Genomic DNA, 19,735 nt, shown 5'->3' with positions numbered 1-19,735 from the left:
ACCAACCCCTGGGGCACTCCACTTGACACCGGCTGCCAACTAGACATGGAGCCATTGATCACTACCCGTTGAGCCCGACAATCTAGCCAACTTTCTACCCACCTTATAGTCCATTCATCCAGCCCATACTTCTTTAACTTGCTGACAAGAATACTGTGGGAGACCATGTCAAAAGCTTTGCTAAAGTCAAGAAACAATACATCCACTTCTTTCCCTTCATCCACAGAACCAGTAATCTCATCATAGAAGGCGATTAGATTAGTCAGGTATGACCTTCCCTTGGTGAATCCATGTTGACTGTTCCTGATCACTTTCCTCTCATGTAAGTGCTTCAGGATTGATTCTTTGAGGACCTGCTCCAGGATTTCTCCGGGGACTGAGGTGAAGCTGACTGGCCTGTAGTTCCCAGGATCCTCCTCCTTCCCTTTTTTAAAGATTGGCACTACATTAGCCTTTTTCGAGTCATCTGGGATTTCCTCGTTCGCCACGAGTTTTCAAAGATAATGGCCAATGGCTCTGCAATCACAGCCGCAAATTCCTTTAGCACTCTCAGATGCAACACGTCCGGCCCCATGGACTTGTGCACCTCCAGCTTTTCTAAATAATCCCTAACCACCTCTTTCTCCACAGAGGGCTGGCCATCTACTCCCCATGCTGTGATGCCCAGCGCAGCAGTCTGGGAGCTGACCTTGTTAGTGAAGACAGGCAAAAAAAGCATTGAGTACATTAGCTTTTTCCACATCCTCTGTCACTAGGTTGCCTCCCTCATTCAGTAAGGGGCCCACACTTTCCTTGGCTTTCTTCTTGTTGCCAACATACCTGAAGAAACCCTTCTTGTTACTCTTGACAGCTCTTGCTAGCTGCAGCTCCAGGTGCGATTTGGTCCTCCTGATTTCATTCCTACATGCCCGAGCAATATTTTTATACTCTTCCCTGGTCATATGTCCAACCTTCCACTTCTTGTAAGCTTCTTTATGTTTAAGATCCACTAGGATTTCATCGTTAAGCCAAGCTGGTCGCCTGCCATATTTACTATTCTTTCGACACATCGGGATGGTTTGTCCCTGTAACCTCAACAGGGATTTCTTGAAATACAGCCAGCTTTCCTGGACTCCTTTCCCCTTCATGTTAGTCCCCCAGGGGATCCTACCCATCCGTTCCCTGAGGGAGTCGAAGTCTGCTTTCCTGAAGTCCAGGGTCCGTATCCTGCTGCTTACCTTTCTTCCCTGTGTCAGGATCCTGAACTCAACCAACTCATGGTCACTGTCTCCCAAATTCCCATCCACTTTTGCTTCCCCCACTAATTCTTCCCGGTTTGTGAGCAGCAGGTCAAGAAAAGCTCCCCCCCAGTTGGCTCCTCTAGCACTTGCACCAGGAAATTGTCCCCTACGTTTTACAAAAACTTCCTGGATTGTCTATGCACCGCTGTATTGCTCTCCCAGCAGATATCAGGAAAATTAAAGTCACCCATGAGAACCCGGGCATGCGATCTAGTAGCTTCTGCGAGTTGCCGGAAGAAAGCCTCATCCCTCTGGTCCAGTGGTCTATAGCAGACTCCCACCACTACATCACTCTTGTTGCTCACACTTCTAAACTTAATCCAGAGACACTCAGGTTTTTCTGCAGTTTCATATCGGAGCTCTGAGCAGTCATACTGCTCCCTTACATACAGTGCTACTCCCCCACCTTTTCTGCCCTGCCTGTCCTTCCTGAACAGTTTATAACCATCCATGACAGTACTCCAGTCATGTGAGTTATCCCACCAAGTCTCTGTTACTCCAATCACGTCCTAATTCCTTGACAGCACCAGGACCTCCAGTTCTTCCTGCTTGTTTCCAAGGCTTTGTGCATTTGTATATAAGCACTTGAGATAACCTGCTGATCACCCCTCACAGACGTTCCTGCCTGTGCTTCCTCCCGGTATCCCGCTTTCCCACTTACTCAGGGCTTTGGTCTCCTTCCCCCGGTGAACCTAGTTTAAACCTCCTCACTAGGTTAGCCAGCCTGCTCGCAAAGATGCTCTTCCCTCTCTTCATAAGGTGGAGCCCGTCTCTGCCCCAGCACTCCTCCTTCATGGACAGAAAGTAATTCATCCTACATAGAAATCAATGAGAGGCCTTGGAACTTAAGTATGGATTTTATGCAAGTTTCATTATGTATATTTACTAATCATCTTTGGTAAATGTAATCTGGTATAAACTTGTATTCTAGAGGTTGGGAGCCCTAAATTCTGTTCACCACTCTGCAATTGACTTACTCTTCTGTGATCAGGCAAATAAGTCTTGCTGTGCCTTACTTTCCCCTTTTAAAATGGGGAAAATAATCACCTTTGTAAAACATTCTCATTCTCTGGTGAAAGCTGCTGTCTGCGCTTTCTTTATTTCTGTAATTAGAGCTGCCGTAGATACTTGCATCTCTGTCCCTGAAAAATGATAATCCTCTCATTTCACTTTCACTTCCACTTCCCTGCTGCTACCCTGTATTTTCAAGTTGGAGCATGGTTTTGAGAAGGTGAAGTTTAGGTGGGATGGACCTGAGGTCAGGACAGGCAGATGATCTGAGGGAATGATGGGATCTACGAGGGGCTTGAAGCATGGAAGGGACATACGGGCACTGAGATATTCCTGAAACCATTCTGACAATAATATAAAATTTAGCTGGAAGCCTTAAGTGTAATGAAACTTAAAAAAAAACAAAAAACCCTTCAGTGTCTTTAATGCTTTTCCCATTCATTTCAATGCAGACTAAGTTTCTTCCTATCCTAACTTCTCCTGCTTCTTAGGGTAGGTCTACGTTACCTAAGCGATATCTAAGTCAATATAACTTATGTGGCTCAGGGGTGTGAAAAAGCCCTCTTCTTCGCCCAATCCCAAGCAACACAAGTTGCACGCTGTCCACACTGGCACTATGTTTCCTGCTGACATAGCTTCTGCTTCTCGCTAAGGTGGAGTAACTATGCCGATGGGAGACATCGGCATCGCGCATCTTCACCAGATGCACTACAGTGGCACAGTTGCATCGGTACAGCTGTGCCGATGTAGTGCTGTAGTGTAAACTTGCCTTTAGTAAGGACATGGTAGCTGTCATTCAGTGTCCTCTTCTGTAAAATGTAAGGCTTTTTTCCCCAAAAGAAGGCTTTTGTTTTTGACTATGTCCAATTAATTCTGAAGTATCTTGTTTTTGTTAAAGTAATATGTATATATTCACCCCACTACTACCTTCCACTGGTACTGTTGCACAGATTATTAAAATTCAATCACAAACATACCTTTTTTTTTTTTTTTTTTTTTTTTGAGTGCTGGATCCTACCTCTTTTCTTAAGAGGTGGGGGAGGTTTTGTAGAGGCAAACCCAAATGAAAATAAAATGTCTTTTCTCTTTCTTTTTTAAAAGGGGAAAGGGATGCTCATGGAACTGCTGGCTGGTGTCACTAAATAAAACCACTGTAATGAGAGCTTTTCCTACAGCCAAATCCTTCACCATTAAGGGCTTTAAAAATCAGCAGATCCTCTTTGAAGCCTATTTACCCTACTTGAGGTAGCTAAGCTAAATAGTTCAGGGTGTGTGTGTGTGCGCGCATAATCACAGGTTCTGAATTCAGTGTTGAGGCATATTTCATTTTTCACAAGCAGAGGAGAAACAAGGCTGGCAGCCCTACTAAAGAGGAATGACTAGACTTTTAAAGACTGCAAGTAGTGTGGAATACAAAGATAGTTGCAGGAAGAAACATGTTCAGAACATGACTTTCGATCGAAATGATGTGATTGAAAAGATTTATTACGAGCCTCTCATAAGAAGGCCTTCTTCCTCCAGCATGATTTCTGTCTTCCTTCAATTAGGAATGAGTCAGCTCATGCATCCAGCTGGCAATGTTGTCCAATTAACTCTCGAGTCCGGAGGCTGAGGCTAGCCCATGGAACGAGAAATGTACTGCTAGCATTGTCCACCTCCCTTAGGTGTATGCAACATGTACTGTAGACACAAGAAAGGATAGAATCTTGAGGGAGATTCGATTTCAGTGTCTTCAATGATGGGTATCTTCTTGGTTAGGGTGTAGTGAATAGAGGCTGCTTCCATCTACACACAAATTTGAACTGAAACAACAAAAGGTGTGAACTGATAGGTTTAACTGTTTTGGTGCCTGTGCATTGACAATTATTTCAGAATAAAACTTGCAAAAGTTTATTTAGCTGAAGTCAGCTTGTTACCAACCTTAGCGACTGACCTTGGCTAAAATTGATTTAACTATTTTAGGGAGGTGCTACTGTATTTTGAACTGGTATTGGACTGCTCTTGAAGTTTTTCTAGGATATGATAGTACTTCTGTTCTTATTCATCTTAAACTGGGTTTTTCTTTCTGCAGTGCTTCAATGTATCAAAACTGATGACGTCTCATGGAATAAGCACACAAGTATTGTTGACTGCTACAGAATTCAGCTATCTTTGTCCAGCAATTATTAACCAGATTGATGGCAAACACTGCATAATCCATGCAGCTAGTGAAAAGACTGAAAGCCCTCCAAAAAGCTATTCTTTGCAAATAGGTAGGTTTTAATTTCTTTTTAAATTTAGAATAAATCTTACCAACAATCATTCGCACTTGAAATTTGCTTCTTTTTATAGCTAATATAAATATTTAGATTCTAAACTATTATTTTTTCTTAGATACTTGACTTTTCTATATGCTGTACAAAGAGTTCTTTCTAGACACCCTTATCCTGGGGATTTTCTTAGTTATTAACGTCTAAATCAGTGTTTTGAAGAAAGCAAGCATCATCTGATATATTTTGTATTTCTCTTACCAGCTTGGATTGGTGGTCTTATATCAATCTCCATCATCAGTTTTCTTTCTTTATTGGGTGTTATATTGATACCGCTGATGAATCGTGTATTTTTCAAGTTTCTTCTAAGTTTCCTTGTGTCACTGGCTGTTGGGACTCTGAGTGGAGATGCTTTTTTACATCTCCTTCCACATGTAAGTATTTTTTACTCGTATTAAATCATTCATCTTAACTTGAAAAATGTTAGTGAAATATGGCTTTATTACCTTATTATCAATGTCAAGTGCTTTAGGAAGCCTACTAACACTTGGTTTGGCTGTCTACCAAACCTACTGGTTTATTGACATTAATGAAAACTTGTATTAACCTAATAAGAAAAAATGATCTACCTTCAAGTAATCTATGTAGAACTGTAGCTGCTGTTTCTGATCTGATTAGGATTCCCCACAACGCATGCAGTTGCACTATCATACATTGGTTTGCAACGTTCTTGTACATTACTCAGTGCCTCACACACAAGTTGCGCTTGTAGATCAGCAATTTAAAATCCTTTCGGTATTTTTTTTTTTCTTTTCACCCTCTTCCCCTACCTCCTGATTTTTTTTTTATTTTTTTTTAATTTTTTTTTTTGAGAAATAGAAATAGCTCCATTATCTCTTTCCAGTGTGATGGGAGAGAGATAATTACAACATTCAAATGCTGACATTGCTTATCCTCTGAATGGAGCATCTGAGAAATGCTGGGAACACAACACTTTGAGAGGTTTAATACCAGACCACTTACCCATGTGATGGGGTTGAAGAGACTCAACTTAGGTCAAGAATGGAACTGGACTAGAATCCCTATAAAATTCTGTCTCTAGGGACGTCTATGTGCCGGACTTATAGTACAGGGACAGTCCAACCCTGTGGTACGCTCCATCAGTAAAACTAAGTGTTATGCAGTGAGTTGAAAGCCTTGCTTTCTGTATGTGTAGGTTTTTCCTTACTCCCTTCAGTTAATTATATTGTTGACCTGTTTCTCAGATTCTGGAGGCACTTGGGCCTCTGTGCTTGGGGTGCAAGTATCCTGAAAATCCAGCATGCTTTATTGTATGTTCTTTACTTACAAACCTTATGGAAGACTGGCTTTGTGAAAGCAGTATTCTCAGTGATGCTTGAACCATACTTATGCTGCAATTAAGGGGTTGCTAATATATCTTAACTTGAAAATTTTCAAAAGAAGCAACAAAAGCAGCACTGCTGCTGAGTGCTATACGCTTCTTCATAAGAACCTCCACTAGCACTCTTCTCGTGTACAAAAGTGCTAAGTACTAGCCTTCAGGCCTAAATTCAGCAGTGTCGTAACTGGGACAGGAACTTGGGCGCATATATTAAGGTAGTTGCACTTGCACTGATTTGGCATTTGGTGGGTGGGTACAATAAGAGTAATTCTCTCACACCAGGGAGTGGAGCAGGAAAAGCAGGTCCTGATTAAGAACAGCTCTGACCCTTTTGTCAGGCTGCTTTTCTTTATCTTGCACCCTCCTGAAAGTTGCTTTTTGTGTTCCTGTGTTCCTTGATGTTCAAGATACATTTGTTTTTCACACTTAATGTCCGTTTAGTACAAGCTACACTACTTTAATGTTTACACTAGGGCTGTCAATCGCAGTTAATGCATGTGATTAACTCAAAGTAATCAGGATTAAAAAAATTAATCCCGATTAATCCGTTTTAATTGCACTGATAAACAAATACCAATAGAATATGAAACTTACTACGTATTTTTGGATGTTTTTCTACATTTTTAAATATATTGATTTCAGTTACAACACAGAATGAAAAGTTGACAATGCTCACTTTATATTATTTTTATTACAAATGTTTGCACTGTAAAAATGGCAAACAAAAGAAACATTATTTTTCAATTCACCTCATACAAATACTGAAGTGTAATCCTTTTTATCATGAAAGTTTAACTTACAAATATAGAATTATGTACAAAAAAATAACTGCATTCAAAAAATAAAACAATGTAAAACTTTAGAGCCTACAAGTCCACTCAGTCCTACTTCTTGTTCAGCCAATTGCTAAGACAAACAAGATTGTTTACATTTACATGAGATAATGCTGCCTGCTTCTTATTTACAATGTCCCCTGAAAGTGAGAACAGGCATTCGCATGGCACTTTTGTAGTCGGCGTTGTGTGGTATTTATGTGCCAGATATGCTAAACATTCGTATGCCCCTTCATGCTTCGGCCACCATTCCAGAGGACATGCCTCCATGCTAATGATGCTCGCTAAAAAATAATGCTTTAATTAAATTTGTGACTGAACTCCTTGGGGGAGAACTATGTCTTCAGCTCTGTTTTGCCCACATTCTTCCATATATTTCGTGTTATAGCAGTCTTGGATGATGACACAGCACATGTTCTTCATTTTAAGAACATTTTCACTGCAGGTTTGACAAAACACAAAGAAGGTACCATGTGAGATTTCTAAAGATAGCTACATCACTCAACCCAAGGTTTAAGAATCTAAATTGCCTTCCAAAATCTGAGAGGGACGAGATGTAGAGCATGCTTTCAGAAGCAACATTCTGATACAGAAACTACAGAACCCGAACCACCAAAAAAGAAAATCCACCTTCTGCTGGTCACATTTGACTCAGATGGTGAAAATGAACATGCATCGGGTCCGCACTGCTTTGGATGGTTATCGAGCACAACCAGTTATCAGCATGGACGCATGACCTCTGGAACGGTGGTAGAAGCGTGAAGGGACATATGAATCTTTAGGACATCTGGTACATAAATATCTTGCAGCGCTGGCTACAACAGTGCTATGCAAAGGCCTGTTCTCGCTTTCAGGGGACATTGTAAATAAGAAGCAGGCAGTATTATCTCCTGCAAATATAAACAAACTTGTTTGTCTGAGCAATTGGCTGAACAAGAAGTAGGACCGAATGGACTTGTAGGCTCTAAAGTTTTACATTTTTATTTTTTGAATGCAGTTATTTTTTGTACATAATTCTACATTTGTAAGTTAAACTTTCCTGATAAAGAAATTACACTACAGTACTTGTAGTAGGTGAATTGAAAAATACTATTTCTTTTGTTTTTTACAGTGCAAATATTTATAATCAAAAATAAATATAAAGTGAGTACTGTACATTTTCTATGCTGTGTTGTAATTGAAATAAATATATTTAAAAATGAAAATATCCAAAACTATTTAAAGAAATGGTATTCTATTATTGTTTAACAGTGCGATTCATCGTGCAATTAATTTTTTTTAACTGCTTGACATCCTTAGTTTACACTCATTTTCCAACCCACTTACACTGTGACTATTGCATTTGATCCAGAGTGTTTTATGGGAGTTGTACCATGCTTATATAAGGTCTGAATCTGGACCTCAGGGGATTTCCTCTTTCATACTGGACAAGAAACTATACTTTAGGAATGCATTGGGGCTTTTTAGGGGAATGCACCTCTACCTCAAAATTTGACCTAAGGAATTAAATCTGGTCAGAAACTCTAGATTTGTGTATCTCCATCTGGAAAATTTACTACTATACAACTGAGAGTGAAAATGAGTAAATTTATCATTGTTATCAAATTTTTCCCTTATGATTTTGTCTTGTTCAAATAGGTGTCATTTTATTCTCTCTGCATGCCCTCCACTCCCACTCCCCCGCCTCCCCCAAAAAGCGCAAAAAAATGCAAAATAACTTTCACACTCCTATCAAGACTACTTTGGGAATAGAGTTGACTTGTTTAACTGCTGCCCTAGATCCAACATACCTGGCAAAAAAATGGGAGAGGGAATAGTTTGATTTTTAGTGCTAAACAGTCGTCTTTTTAGAGCACTTATAATGCAATACCTAGATTTTTGTTTTCCCCGATATTAAAATTCAGTCTCCATAATGGTGCTTCTGTCAGATGGTTTATTCATTATACACCCTTGGATTCACCTTAACACTAATCTGCCTGAGTTGTGGGATCTTTTTTTAGCTAGCAGATTATTTTGATCCTTTCTGCTCTATTTAACCAGCGATTTATTTATTGTCATAGGAAGTGAATGCCATTTACTGTTTCAAAACATAAATTTAATCAACGTGTACATTAAACAAAATTACTGTTGCTGCCACCTCAAAAAATATATTGGCAGCAGAATTTTCTGGAATAAGACAAACTCATGAAAAAGTTAAGCAGAAGTCCTTCTCTCCTGCCCTGAAAGCTGCCCAACTTTGGTTCAAGTAGCCTCCCAATGGGGGAGAGCCCCAGAGATGGGGTCCTCTGAGAGCAGGCAAAGGCTTGGGTCACTATTGTGTGGTCTGTATTAGAAAGGAATGTTCCTAGCTTTTTTGTCAGCTATAGATGAGGCAGTAAAAATGGTGGTCTGGGCCACCACTACTAGCTGAGGATTTAGCAAGAGCATCCTAATGTTGCAAACCATTCTAATGAAAGGTGCATATGCACACTTGGTAGAGGGTGATGGCTGGGTCTGCATGTACTCTTTAAATATTTCCCTTTACCCACAAACATCACAGCCGTTTAATCCATTTTGAGTTGTTTTCATTTATAGTTCTTTCTCACATTTAAGAAAGTAATAAGATTTGTCTCTGGAATCAATAAAAATGAGCCACAGAGCACCTTTCAGTTTTTTCTTCTGTTGTACTGAAATTTATCCTGAATTAGTGGAACTTGAATTTTTATTTTTTTTTTGAATTTCCCTTAGTCTCATGGAAATCATCACCATCACCACGAGAAACTTTTACTTGAACAAAATAAAGATGCCCTGTTCAAGCATCTTGTCTTTCAAAGTGTAGAAGAAACTGCTTATTTGGATTCCACATGGAAAGGACTGACAGCCCTTGGAGGCCTGTATTTCATGTTTCTAGCTGAGCATTTGATCACTTTAATTAAGCAGTTTAAAGACAAGAAGAAAAAGGTAGGGAAATTACATTTTTGAAGCCTCATTGCACTATGTAATAGTCGTGTCTGTGGATATTAAAATTAGTCTTTTGTAGAGAGCAGCTTGTTGATTAGATTTGGTACCTAATGAGGAATGTGCTCACAACTCAATTTTTGCTTATAAGTGTATAGTACTATACTTTGGGTGATCCTAACCATCTTTCCTCCTTCAGAGTAGACATGTATTTATATTCCTAAAAAGAATTCTGTTAACTGTTTTCTTGCACAAGCAGATAATTCAGTCTGCATCTTTCAGTTGTTTACCTTGAAGTTACAGTGAAAGACCTGATTTACAGTGAGTACCATCTTAAAACAACAAAAACCACATCATTCTCCTCCTCCTCCCTCCAAAAATCCCAGTGATTACTATATTGGGATTGTTATGGTAGTCCTTACACTTACATCATTGGTGTTATTCCTATTCTAACTACTGTGGGTGTAAATGTTATTTTACAAAATGGTGCCCACTGTAGCAAGCTGCATAGTGTAAAAATGGGTAAGAAATCATAGAATAGCAGGGTTGGAAGGGACCTCAGGAGGTCATCTAGTCCAACCCCCTGCTCAAAGCAGGACCAATCCCCAATTTTTGCCCCAGATCCCAAATGGCCCCCTCAAGGATTGAACTCACAACCCTTGATTTAGCAGGCCAGTGCTCAAACCACTGAGCTATCCCTCCCCCCAATACTCATGAGGTTGGCAGGATCAGTCTCCATAACTACAGCTAAAGTTCTTTGCTCTTTGCAAGGTACCTCTGGGCAAATAGTTCCCAGGCAGAGCAGATACTTGGTTTTCATCATGTTTTAAAGAGACATTTGTTTAAAATTTGAGTATGCGTTAAACACTACAATAGGGAAAAAATTGGCATTTTGTGAGGCTTTAGAAGTGTTTCAAGTATAAAGTGGAACTATAGTTACTGTGTAATTCTGTATAAATCCTTATGCCTGCTCATTGTGACATTTTTTTTCCCTCTGTACCCTAGCTAATTCTTTGCCTTTTTACTCTACTTCTTACTCTGCTTCTGCTGACGTTCTAGTCATCTTCCTGATTATGTATTCTTTGGATATCTCCATGCTGTCCTCTTGATTTTCATGCTGCATAATTTTATAAATATACTGTGTATTGCTCATGTATATCCTGAAAAATAAGTAAAATATTTATAACTTCAATTTTTCTTTTGGAGTCAGAAAAAAAATGAAGATGCAGAAAGTAAGAAGTTTTCAACAAATGAAGAAAAATTAGATGCAGATTATCGTAAGTCTTAGTAATACTACTGCACAATTGTATCAATCAAAAGGGTAAAGAATCTTTTCTATGCTATTGAAGGCTCATTGATCCTTTCACTTACTGTTGACTGGATCACTGTGTAGCTAGGTTAATTAAATCTTTCCTGAAACAAAATCTTGATACACGTTGGTATGCAGAGGATTGACCCTAAGTAAGTTGATTTTTAACCTTTTTTTAATGTTGATAGGGGTTCGAAGTAGTCCATGTGTTTTCTGAATTTTTAAGCTTCTACTCTTGTGATACAGGATTGAGCACTGGAAATCAAAACTGTTCTGTTTAAGCCCTTCTGTCTACAGAAGTTTAAGATGCTTATGCATCTACCAATTTCTAGACTAATAGTACCTGTAACTCTATGGAGGAAGGATTTTTAAGAGTCCCTGTGTCAAATCTGGTATCAAAACGTAAGCACTCAAGCTTACATATTTCAAATACCCGAGGATTTGATTTTCAGAAGGGCTGAGCACCCACAATTCGAGATGAAGTTAATTGGGGAGAGGGAAGCTGCAGGTATTCAGCATTTCTCCAAATCAGACCATTAATGAAAACACCTTAAAAATTTCATGGAACAAGAGTGCCACCAAACGTCCAGATCTTCTGGTACAAGTTTACAATAAAACATTGAGCTTTTTGATTTTTATAGGCTGATTTCAGTACTGTGTGTGCTCGGCTACTGAAATATCCACTATGATAAGCACTTGGATTGTAAGGTAGGTGTAAACAGGGCTTGTGTGTGTGTGATATATTAACATTAAGTAATCTCATTCTGGGTTTTAAATTACAGTGTGATCAAAATACCTCATTCTCAGCAAGAGTGAGATTAAAGCAATTCTGAGGTGAAAATATAATTATAAAATGTCTTGCATATTAGTGTGATTATTTGCTGGAGGGGAGTTCATGTCAAAAATTTGTCCAAGTACAGCAGTGTTCTGTCTGTGAACAAATATACACCTCCTTGGTGAAAGCCCACTGAAGTTGGTGGATTGAAAGCATAGATGAAGTTGACTTATGCCCCTTTGCCTCACTCCTTTAAGCCCTGGACTTCATATTCTCTAGTTACCCCATTAGAGGTTTTAAGATGTGCCCTTATATGCCTCTGTTACTTCCTCTGTGGACTTCCTCTCTCTCCTCTTGATCCTATTGCAAGGCTGAATCATATACTCAATTGAAAAAAATAAATGGGGATTTGGGTTTATTTCTGTTTCTATGTTCAGGGTTAGAAGGGTTACTTTCACTTTTACTGCTTTAACTCGTTTTTCAGACTCTTGAGCAAAACACCATCTCAGAAGCATTTCTTGGAATCAAAATGTATGAACTGCTCCACCGAGTAGAACAGTACCAAAATAGTCAGTTTAAAAAAGGAACTTTGTTCAGTTTGCAGGGACCCCAAATCGCATGGGTGTATCTCCTGCAATCATATTATATGGAGACAGCACTTTTTATCTGTAGTTAACAGGAGATGTTGTTTCTGGCATGATAAATTATCTCTGGCTTCTTTTAACTGTATTTTTTTCTCCAATTTTCTGTCTCTTGTTTTTTAAGCACCTCAAGCATCTAACACTGACTAGAACTACCAGAATACTAATATTCTCTATTTGATTCGACAGAACCCCAGACTCTCCTGAAAATACATAAAAGCTCATATGTTGGCTTAGTGTTGCATGCCATACATGATCCTGTAGCCTCAAACAGAACTCTTCTATATCTGATTGTCTGCATAGGTATCACAGTGGAATTTGGTTTTACTGATCCCCATTTGTAGTTTTTATGTGGCTATATGGAGCATATCATATTTTGCAGAAACCAGTTCCCATTGGTGCTGAGGTCAATGGGATTTTTATTTCAGGATTATATTGCAAATTACGTTTTTTGTTTTGTTTTTTTCCCCCAAAGACACAAGAATTGTCCTCTTTCAGTGTCACTCACTGCAGGTAAAGAAGTTAACTGAAGTGCCAGTTAGAGCCAATTCTTAACTTAACTGACCTATCTTGACATTAAATGTTTAATACAACTTGCTATGTCCTTCTGTATTGCATACTTTCCTTCTGTGCATATGTCTGACTATTTTTTGGAAGTTCAGACTTCCGGATTTTTATGTAGTGATCAGTTACATCTATATCATCACAAAGTGCCAGAATTGATCCTTATATTATAACTTCTCTGATTTTGGTGGCTTATAATTCAGCCTAAAATTCATTAAAAGTACATACAATGTGATTTCAGACTTTTTTTAATTTTCAAAACAATTGGGCTACAAGTCAAACTGTGCAAGTTTAAAAAATAAAAACTGTACACATTTGTGCCTAAGAAAAATAGTTCAAAAACTAGCAAATGATTTAATATGTGATATGGTATAATCTATTGTTGCTATAAAAATAATATATTTTATCAGCTGAAAGAAGATAGATCACCGCAGTATAACTTGTGAAGATTTTGGTTTTTGGAAATGAGTCTTTAGAGACGAGTTAGGAGTTAAGACTTTTTTTATATATATAATTTTGTAACATTTCTGTAGAATTTCATGGTGAGTTTAGGGAAATTTGAGATGATATTTAAAAGGAAACTATTGTGGTAAGTCATTCAAAATATTGCCATACTTAGTCACAGTGGAAGAAGGTGTCCGTCTCAATTCTGAATTTATTTGCTTTTCTCTTATTGTAACGTAACATTGTATGTGATTTATTTTTATGTACAGTTATGTAGTCTTATTTATTTTATTATTTACAAGGGCCTGAAGGTTACTTAGGGACAGAGTCACAAGATCCATCACACTTCATTTCTCAGCAACCTGTGGTACAAGAAGAAGAAGAAGTCATGATAGCTCATTCCCATCAAGAGGAAACAGACAATGAATATGTATCCAGGGGGTGTAGAAACAAATGCCATTCTCATTTACATGACACTCTTGGACAGTCAGATCATCTGAGTCACCATCATCATGACTACCATCATATTCTGCATCACCATCATACCCAGAATCATCATCCACACAGCCACAGTCAGCGCTACTCACGCGAAGAGCTGAAGGATGCTGGGATAGCTACTCTAGCCTGGATGGTGATTATGGGTGATGGACTACACAACTTCAGTGATGGCTTAGCAATCGGTAAGTGTTTATACAATACTTTTGCCTTCTCATGTTATAACAGCAAGGTAAAATTGTTCCTCTGCTGCCACTTAACTTCTAGCGAGAGGATATCAGATAAGAGTCTTGCCATAATAAATTAGCCAGTGATCTGCTAGTGGGTTTTGAATTGATCAGTCAAGGTTACAGATTGGAAACCTGGATAGCTAGTGCGAAACAGTAAACCATAACTTATTCGTTGCAACTGAGAAAGGTATAAGGATAATGACCAGATAACAGAAAAGACATTTCTTAAAGAAACAGACAATGGGAAGTTATAAATATTGCTTTAATTATTTTACACCCAAAAGATCAGACCAAGATTTTCAAAACTAGGAGCCTAAAGATAGGCACCTAAATTCATGATTTAGTTACTTAAGTAGTTGGCCTCACGTTTCAAAAGTGCTGGGCACCGAGCAGCATCCACTGATTTCAGGCTTGATGTTAATTCTCCCTATGCTGTGTTCATAAAAATAGGTGATCCCATGTCTTCACTCCTATAGCCTGTCTATGTAGTCTCCAGTTTTCATTTTAATCAGGTCATCGTCTTTCATATTTTTCCTCAAGCTTCATTGACCTTCACCAAGATCAGGATTCATACTTTAAATGTCCAGAGCCCCTAAGGAAGGGGTTCCTAAACTTTTTGACTGAATGTTTAGTGTATATCCTGTGACTTTTTTTTTTTTTTTTTTTTTAAACCATAGCTTGTCTAAAGGTATAACAGTATCTCCTCTTCCTGCATGGTTTGTTCGTGTACCTATTCCTTCTCTCATGCATGTTTTATTCCTTCAGTTCTGTGATACTGGAATGCTGTAGCTGTTTTGGAAAGATTTAATGAGCTATTCACAAAAGCCGTATATGCAGCACGGCATTTTGGGCATTAGACAAGTGAGATCAGGTTGGCTGTCCCCTACCTTTCTCTAGCAAGATGGATAATGAGAATTCTGGATGTAAAGTAAGATGGTGATGGGAGGGAAATTTTTTTTTTTTTAAATGAGCAGTCAACACCAACAAGTCAAGATCATGAAAGACTAACAACAGTTTTCTAGATGTGCTCATTGCTCTACAGATGTTGGATTCATTTTTAATGTAGGGTCAGTTGCAACAATGCACTGTAGTCAGTTCAAGGACAGTAGCTTTACTATAAATCACATTGCAGGGCTGAATTCCTTTTTCTTGTCTGCATGAGGAAGGGATACAATAAGTGATAGTATATAAGTATTTCTTTGGACTTCAGAATAATGATGTGAACAAACATAGATTCTGTATCCAATTCATAATATAATGTGATGAGAGCTTCTGATATAACCTTTTTCTAAAATAAAAATTGGACCATCGAATCTAAATTTTCCAGCTTATCAGTAGTGAAAACGTGGTAGGAAAAATAAGAGGATTTGCATGTAATAAAAGCCAAGAAGAATCAATTTTCCTAAGTATATGTGAGAGAGATTTGGGAAAGGATGGATTTGGTGGACTTGCAGTAAAATACAAGGGAAGGCTAATATCACCTGTAACAAATGAGACCAGCCAATTTAGTAAGGCCTCATTAACTGATTCATCTAGACCAGAGGTGGGCAAACTGCGGTCCACGGGTAACATCCGGCCCGCGGGCCCCTCCTGCCCAGCCTTTGAGCTCCCACCTGGGGAGGCTAGCCCCCAGCCCCTCCCCTGCCATCCGCCCTTCCCCGCAACCTCAGCTTGCCGTGCCGCCAGAGCTCTGGGCGGTGGGACTGTGAGCTCCTGCTGGGCAGCGTGGCTGCGAGAGCCACCGGCTTACCCCACTGCTCTAAACTGTGCGGTTTGACTGTGTGGTTGGCTTTGGTTGGGCAGCGTGGCTGCCAGTACTGGTGCTCTGAGTGGCATGGTAAGGGAGCAGGGGGGTTGGATAAGGGCAGGGGCTCCCGGAGGCAATCGGGGGACAGGGAGCAGGGGGGCAGTTGGATGGGTGGAGGTTCGGGGGGATAGGGGGAATGGTCAGGGGATGGGGAATGGGGGATTGGATAGGTGTCAGAGTCCTGTGGGTCCTGTTGGGGGCAGGGGTGTGGATAGGGGAGGGGGCAGTCAGGGAGCAGTGAATGCATCCGATGAAGTGAGCTGTCGCTCACGAAAGCTTATGCTCAAATAAATTTGTTAGTCTCTAAGGTGCCACAAGTACTCCTTTTCTTTTTGCATTCTTCCAGTTTTCCACTTTGAAAAACATAATCACCCTGGCAGAAGCTGGGCCACAGGCAGTTTGCTACCACCAGCCCTCCACCCACACACACTTATTTTCAGCACCAGTCACCACTGCAATAAAAACTAATATCCATTGGTTCCACGTATGAACCTCTCCCATTTTAACATCTTGTTTTTTTAGAGAGACAATATAGGTGAGGTAATGTCTTTTATTGGACCAACTTCTGTTGTTGACAGACAAGCTTTCGAGCTTACACAGAGCTGCTCTTCAGGTCTGGGAAAGGTCTTTGTTTGTTGTTAATAGAATTATACAGCCTTACCGGAAGCCTTGAAAATCCCTAATCAGATTTTAGGACCTGGTGTCTGCCTTTTCAGTTCCATTTATATGTATGTTCATAAATTTTATATAACAGTTAGGGGTCAATATTGCCTTTGTGTTATCTTTCATCCACTTAAGACTTTAATAAACCATGGTACAGGCCTTGACAAAAGACATTATGCAAATAGAGCTTTGAATACATCCTGGGCTTCTCCTTCAAAAATTGATAAAATACACTCTGTATAAACTATTTCTTGCAAGTAGCAGGAGATGAACCACAAATGTTAAGCTAAGACGTGTCTAAGAATTCAAATTCTTTGGTGTTTATTTGAGCCTTTGATCCGGAAAGAGCTTTCTTGTGATATTTCAAGTATTTCTTGATACAAGCAGGGTTGACACAACCACAAGAATAACTCTCACTATTTCAGTGCTAGATTTATTCAGGACAAAATTTTGTGAAATTGAGCAATATATACTCCTGGGGGAATTCTGCGCCATGATGCGTGTGCAGAGTTCATGTTCCCCGCAGATTTCTTTGCTTCCCTGCAGAAAAATGGTAAATCACTGCAGGGCTGGGGACACCCCAGCCAGTGGCTTCTACCTTGAGCCAGGATTAGCTGCTAGTCCTGGCTGGGCTGGAGGCAGGAGAGGATGGGACTGGGACTTCCCCTTGCAGGCTGGGGCTGTGTCAGACCTACCCCGAGAAATCTCCCCCAGCTGCAGGAAGCTCAGCATCCTTTCCTGCTTCCTGCCCCCATCACTCAGCTGTGAGGGGAGGGGTCACTGTATGGGGAGCTGTTCCCCCATTCACCCAACCCCTGTGCATCTGTATCTCCCATACCCAGACACCCCCTTCCAAGCCTCACCCACTACATCTAGAACCCCCCAGCTCTCCATACCCAAACCCCACCCCATTGAACCTCAACCTGTCCATCTGGAACCCCACCCCTGCACTCACACCACTCCCCACTGAACTCCTTGCACTCAAGCCCTACCCCCCGCACCTCTTGAGCTCCAACATCCAGACTCCCATGCGACTGACTCCCAATTAGCTGCACCCAGACCCCCACCCCTCCAGCACTCGGACCCTCCTGCTGAGACTCCGACACCCAAACCCTTCTCCTGAGCGCCAACCACTTTCACCTGGAAGCCCCGGTAGAGTCCCATTGCCCCTGCACCTGGAACCTCTCCCCTCCCCCTCTCCAACAAGCCTCTGTGCATCCAGATCCCCCCACACCTAGGGGACACCCCCCCCCTCCCACTGAGCTGTCTGCACCTAGATTGTCCCACGCAGAATCCTCTCACCAAACACCTGGAGCAGCCCACCCCCCTCCCCCCCAATTCCCTTCACACTTGGATCCTGCCTGGTTGAGTCTGCCTGCCCCATACCCGGTGCAGAGCGGCAGGGCCCCAGGGTGTTACTGGGCAGGCTCAGGCCTTGTGCTGTTTCAGGGTTGGGTGCAGCCTCACCACTGAGTCTGTGTCCCTGGGGTGGGGAGGCTGCAGGGTGGTCTTCCACCTTCATGCAACCAGTGGCCTGTGCTTCTCACTGCCATGCTGGAGCCTCTGCATTTATTGATTGACAAATAAAACTTACAGAATTTTAAAATACTGTGTGTAGAATTTTTAAATTTGTTGGTGCAGAATGCTGTCAGGAGTAAATATAGAACTGGCTAGTAAAAATCACATTTTTAATCTACAGCAGCTTGAGTAAAGCGTCGGGTGAAGTTGGTCGATGAAGCACCAATCCTCTGCTTTTTTTTGTTTTGGCATTTGAGACCAATGGTAGGTTTTTGCTTTTTAAGAAAAAGTGCTATAAGAGATGGGCTTGAAACAGAAATTACAAGGTTAAATTATTTTGTTATACTGGTTTGACTAGATGATGATTGTCCCTTCTGGTTTTAAAATCTATGACACACAGACACACAAACACTTTCACTTTTCTTTGGAGTTCGGCTGTTTGGCCATTTCTGCCCTAATCGGATATGAACACATACAGCAATGTTTCCAAGCTTGATTTTTTCAACTGTAACATTTTGGGGGTTTTTTTTGTCTTTTCACAGGCGCAGCCTTTACTGAAGGTTTATCTAGTGGATTAAGTACTTCTGTGGCTGTATTTTGCCATGAATTACCCCATGAGTTAGGTAAGACAACACGATATTTTAGTAAAGGATAGCTTGCTAGGAATTTGGGAGACATTAAAGGATAATGCTTTATTTTATCAATGTTTTATTGCATAGCAAACATTTTTCTGAAGTCTTAGGAGGAAATAATTCTAACCAGGATCAGAAGTGTTCACTCAGTTTACAGCTGTTTTTTAAACAGATTATAAAATTCATGAATAGATTTACTATTTAGAATTCTTTGCAAATCTCAGAAGTTAAGTTTTTGTTGATCAGATCACTCAGTTTGCAGATATTCAACATGTATTATGTTTAATTACGTGGCATTATTTCTGTTCCTTAATTTGTGTGACTTACGTGTAACTTGTGAATCTTGCAACTGAATATGCAATTTGCAATTGGTTTCTGTCAAATACCTGCTTAACTTGATTTTTGTGTGTGTGCACAGAGGATAATATGGAAGTGCTTGAATATTTGCTGAAAGGGTACTTAGGGTACTCTCAAATATCAAATCAAAATTCACTTTCAAGTTTGAACAAACATTGGTGGATTGCTTTTTCCACTATTATTCAGCTCAAGTTCAGATCTTGCAAAAGATTCCCATCCAAAGTCTAACTTGGGGATGTTGTTTGGAACTCTACATCTTGAGTCTTTCTAGTCAGATTGGATTAATCTGTGTGTGTCTTCCACATAAGAATTTAGATACTATGAGGTTATAGGTTTGGGGCCTGGTATCTGTCACAGAGAAGTCATTAGGAATTGGATTGAGCACTTAGTCTTTTTTATCTCAGTAGAATGAAGCTTGTTTTGTTTACTGAACTAACGGAGGCTGCCCATTGCTTAGAATGTTTCTGTGGATGATTTTAAAAAGGAATCTCATCAAGCCTGTCTTGTCTGGAAATTTGCCTTGACATAGGATTTTACAGGTTGTGGTATAAAATGGTGGAGTTACATAGAGATTAGCAGGGGAGTCGC

The 19,735-nt window shown here is 40.2% G+C and overlaps 1 protein-coding gene across 1 annotated transcript in view; it reads left to right on the top strand.

Annotated features, from left to right (window-relative positions):
* SLC39A6 (solute carrier family 39 member 6) overlaps window positions 1-19,735 on the top strand; it is a 29,963-nt gene that overhangs the window by 3,936 nt on the left and 6,292 nt on the right. The window contains exons 3-8 of the mRNA XM_073332492.1: window positions 4,363-4,543; window positions 4,805-4,974; window positions 9,503-9,715; window positions 10,923-10,989; window positions 13,748-14,125; window positions 18,701-18,781. Coding sequence (XP_073188593.1) covers window positions 4,363-4,543; window positions 4,805-4,974; window positions 9,503-9,715; window positions 10,923-10,989; window positions 13,748-14,125; window positions 18,701-18,781 — 1,090 coding nt within the window. The remainder of the gene's footprint in view (window positions 1-4,362; window positions 4,544-4,804; window positions 4,975-9,502; window positions 9,716-10,922; window positions 10,990-13,747; window positions 14,126-18,700; window positions 18,782-19,735) is intronic.

This window comes from Lepidochelys kempii, chromosome 2, assembly GCF_965140265.1.
Source record: "Lepidochelys kempii isolate rLepKem1 chromosome 2, rLepKem1.hap2, whole genome shotgun sequence".
Lineage (NCBI taxonomy): Eukaryota > Metazoa > Chordata > Testudines > Cheloniidae > Lepidochelys > Lepidochelys kempii.
Note: the sequence above shows the minus strand (reverse complement) of the source record. Positions and strands in the feature narration are given on the sequence as shown.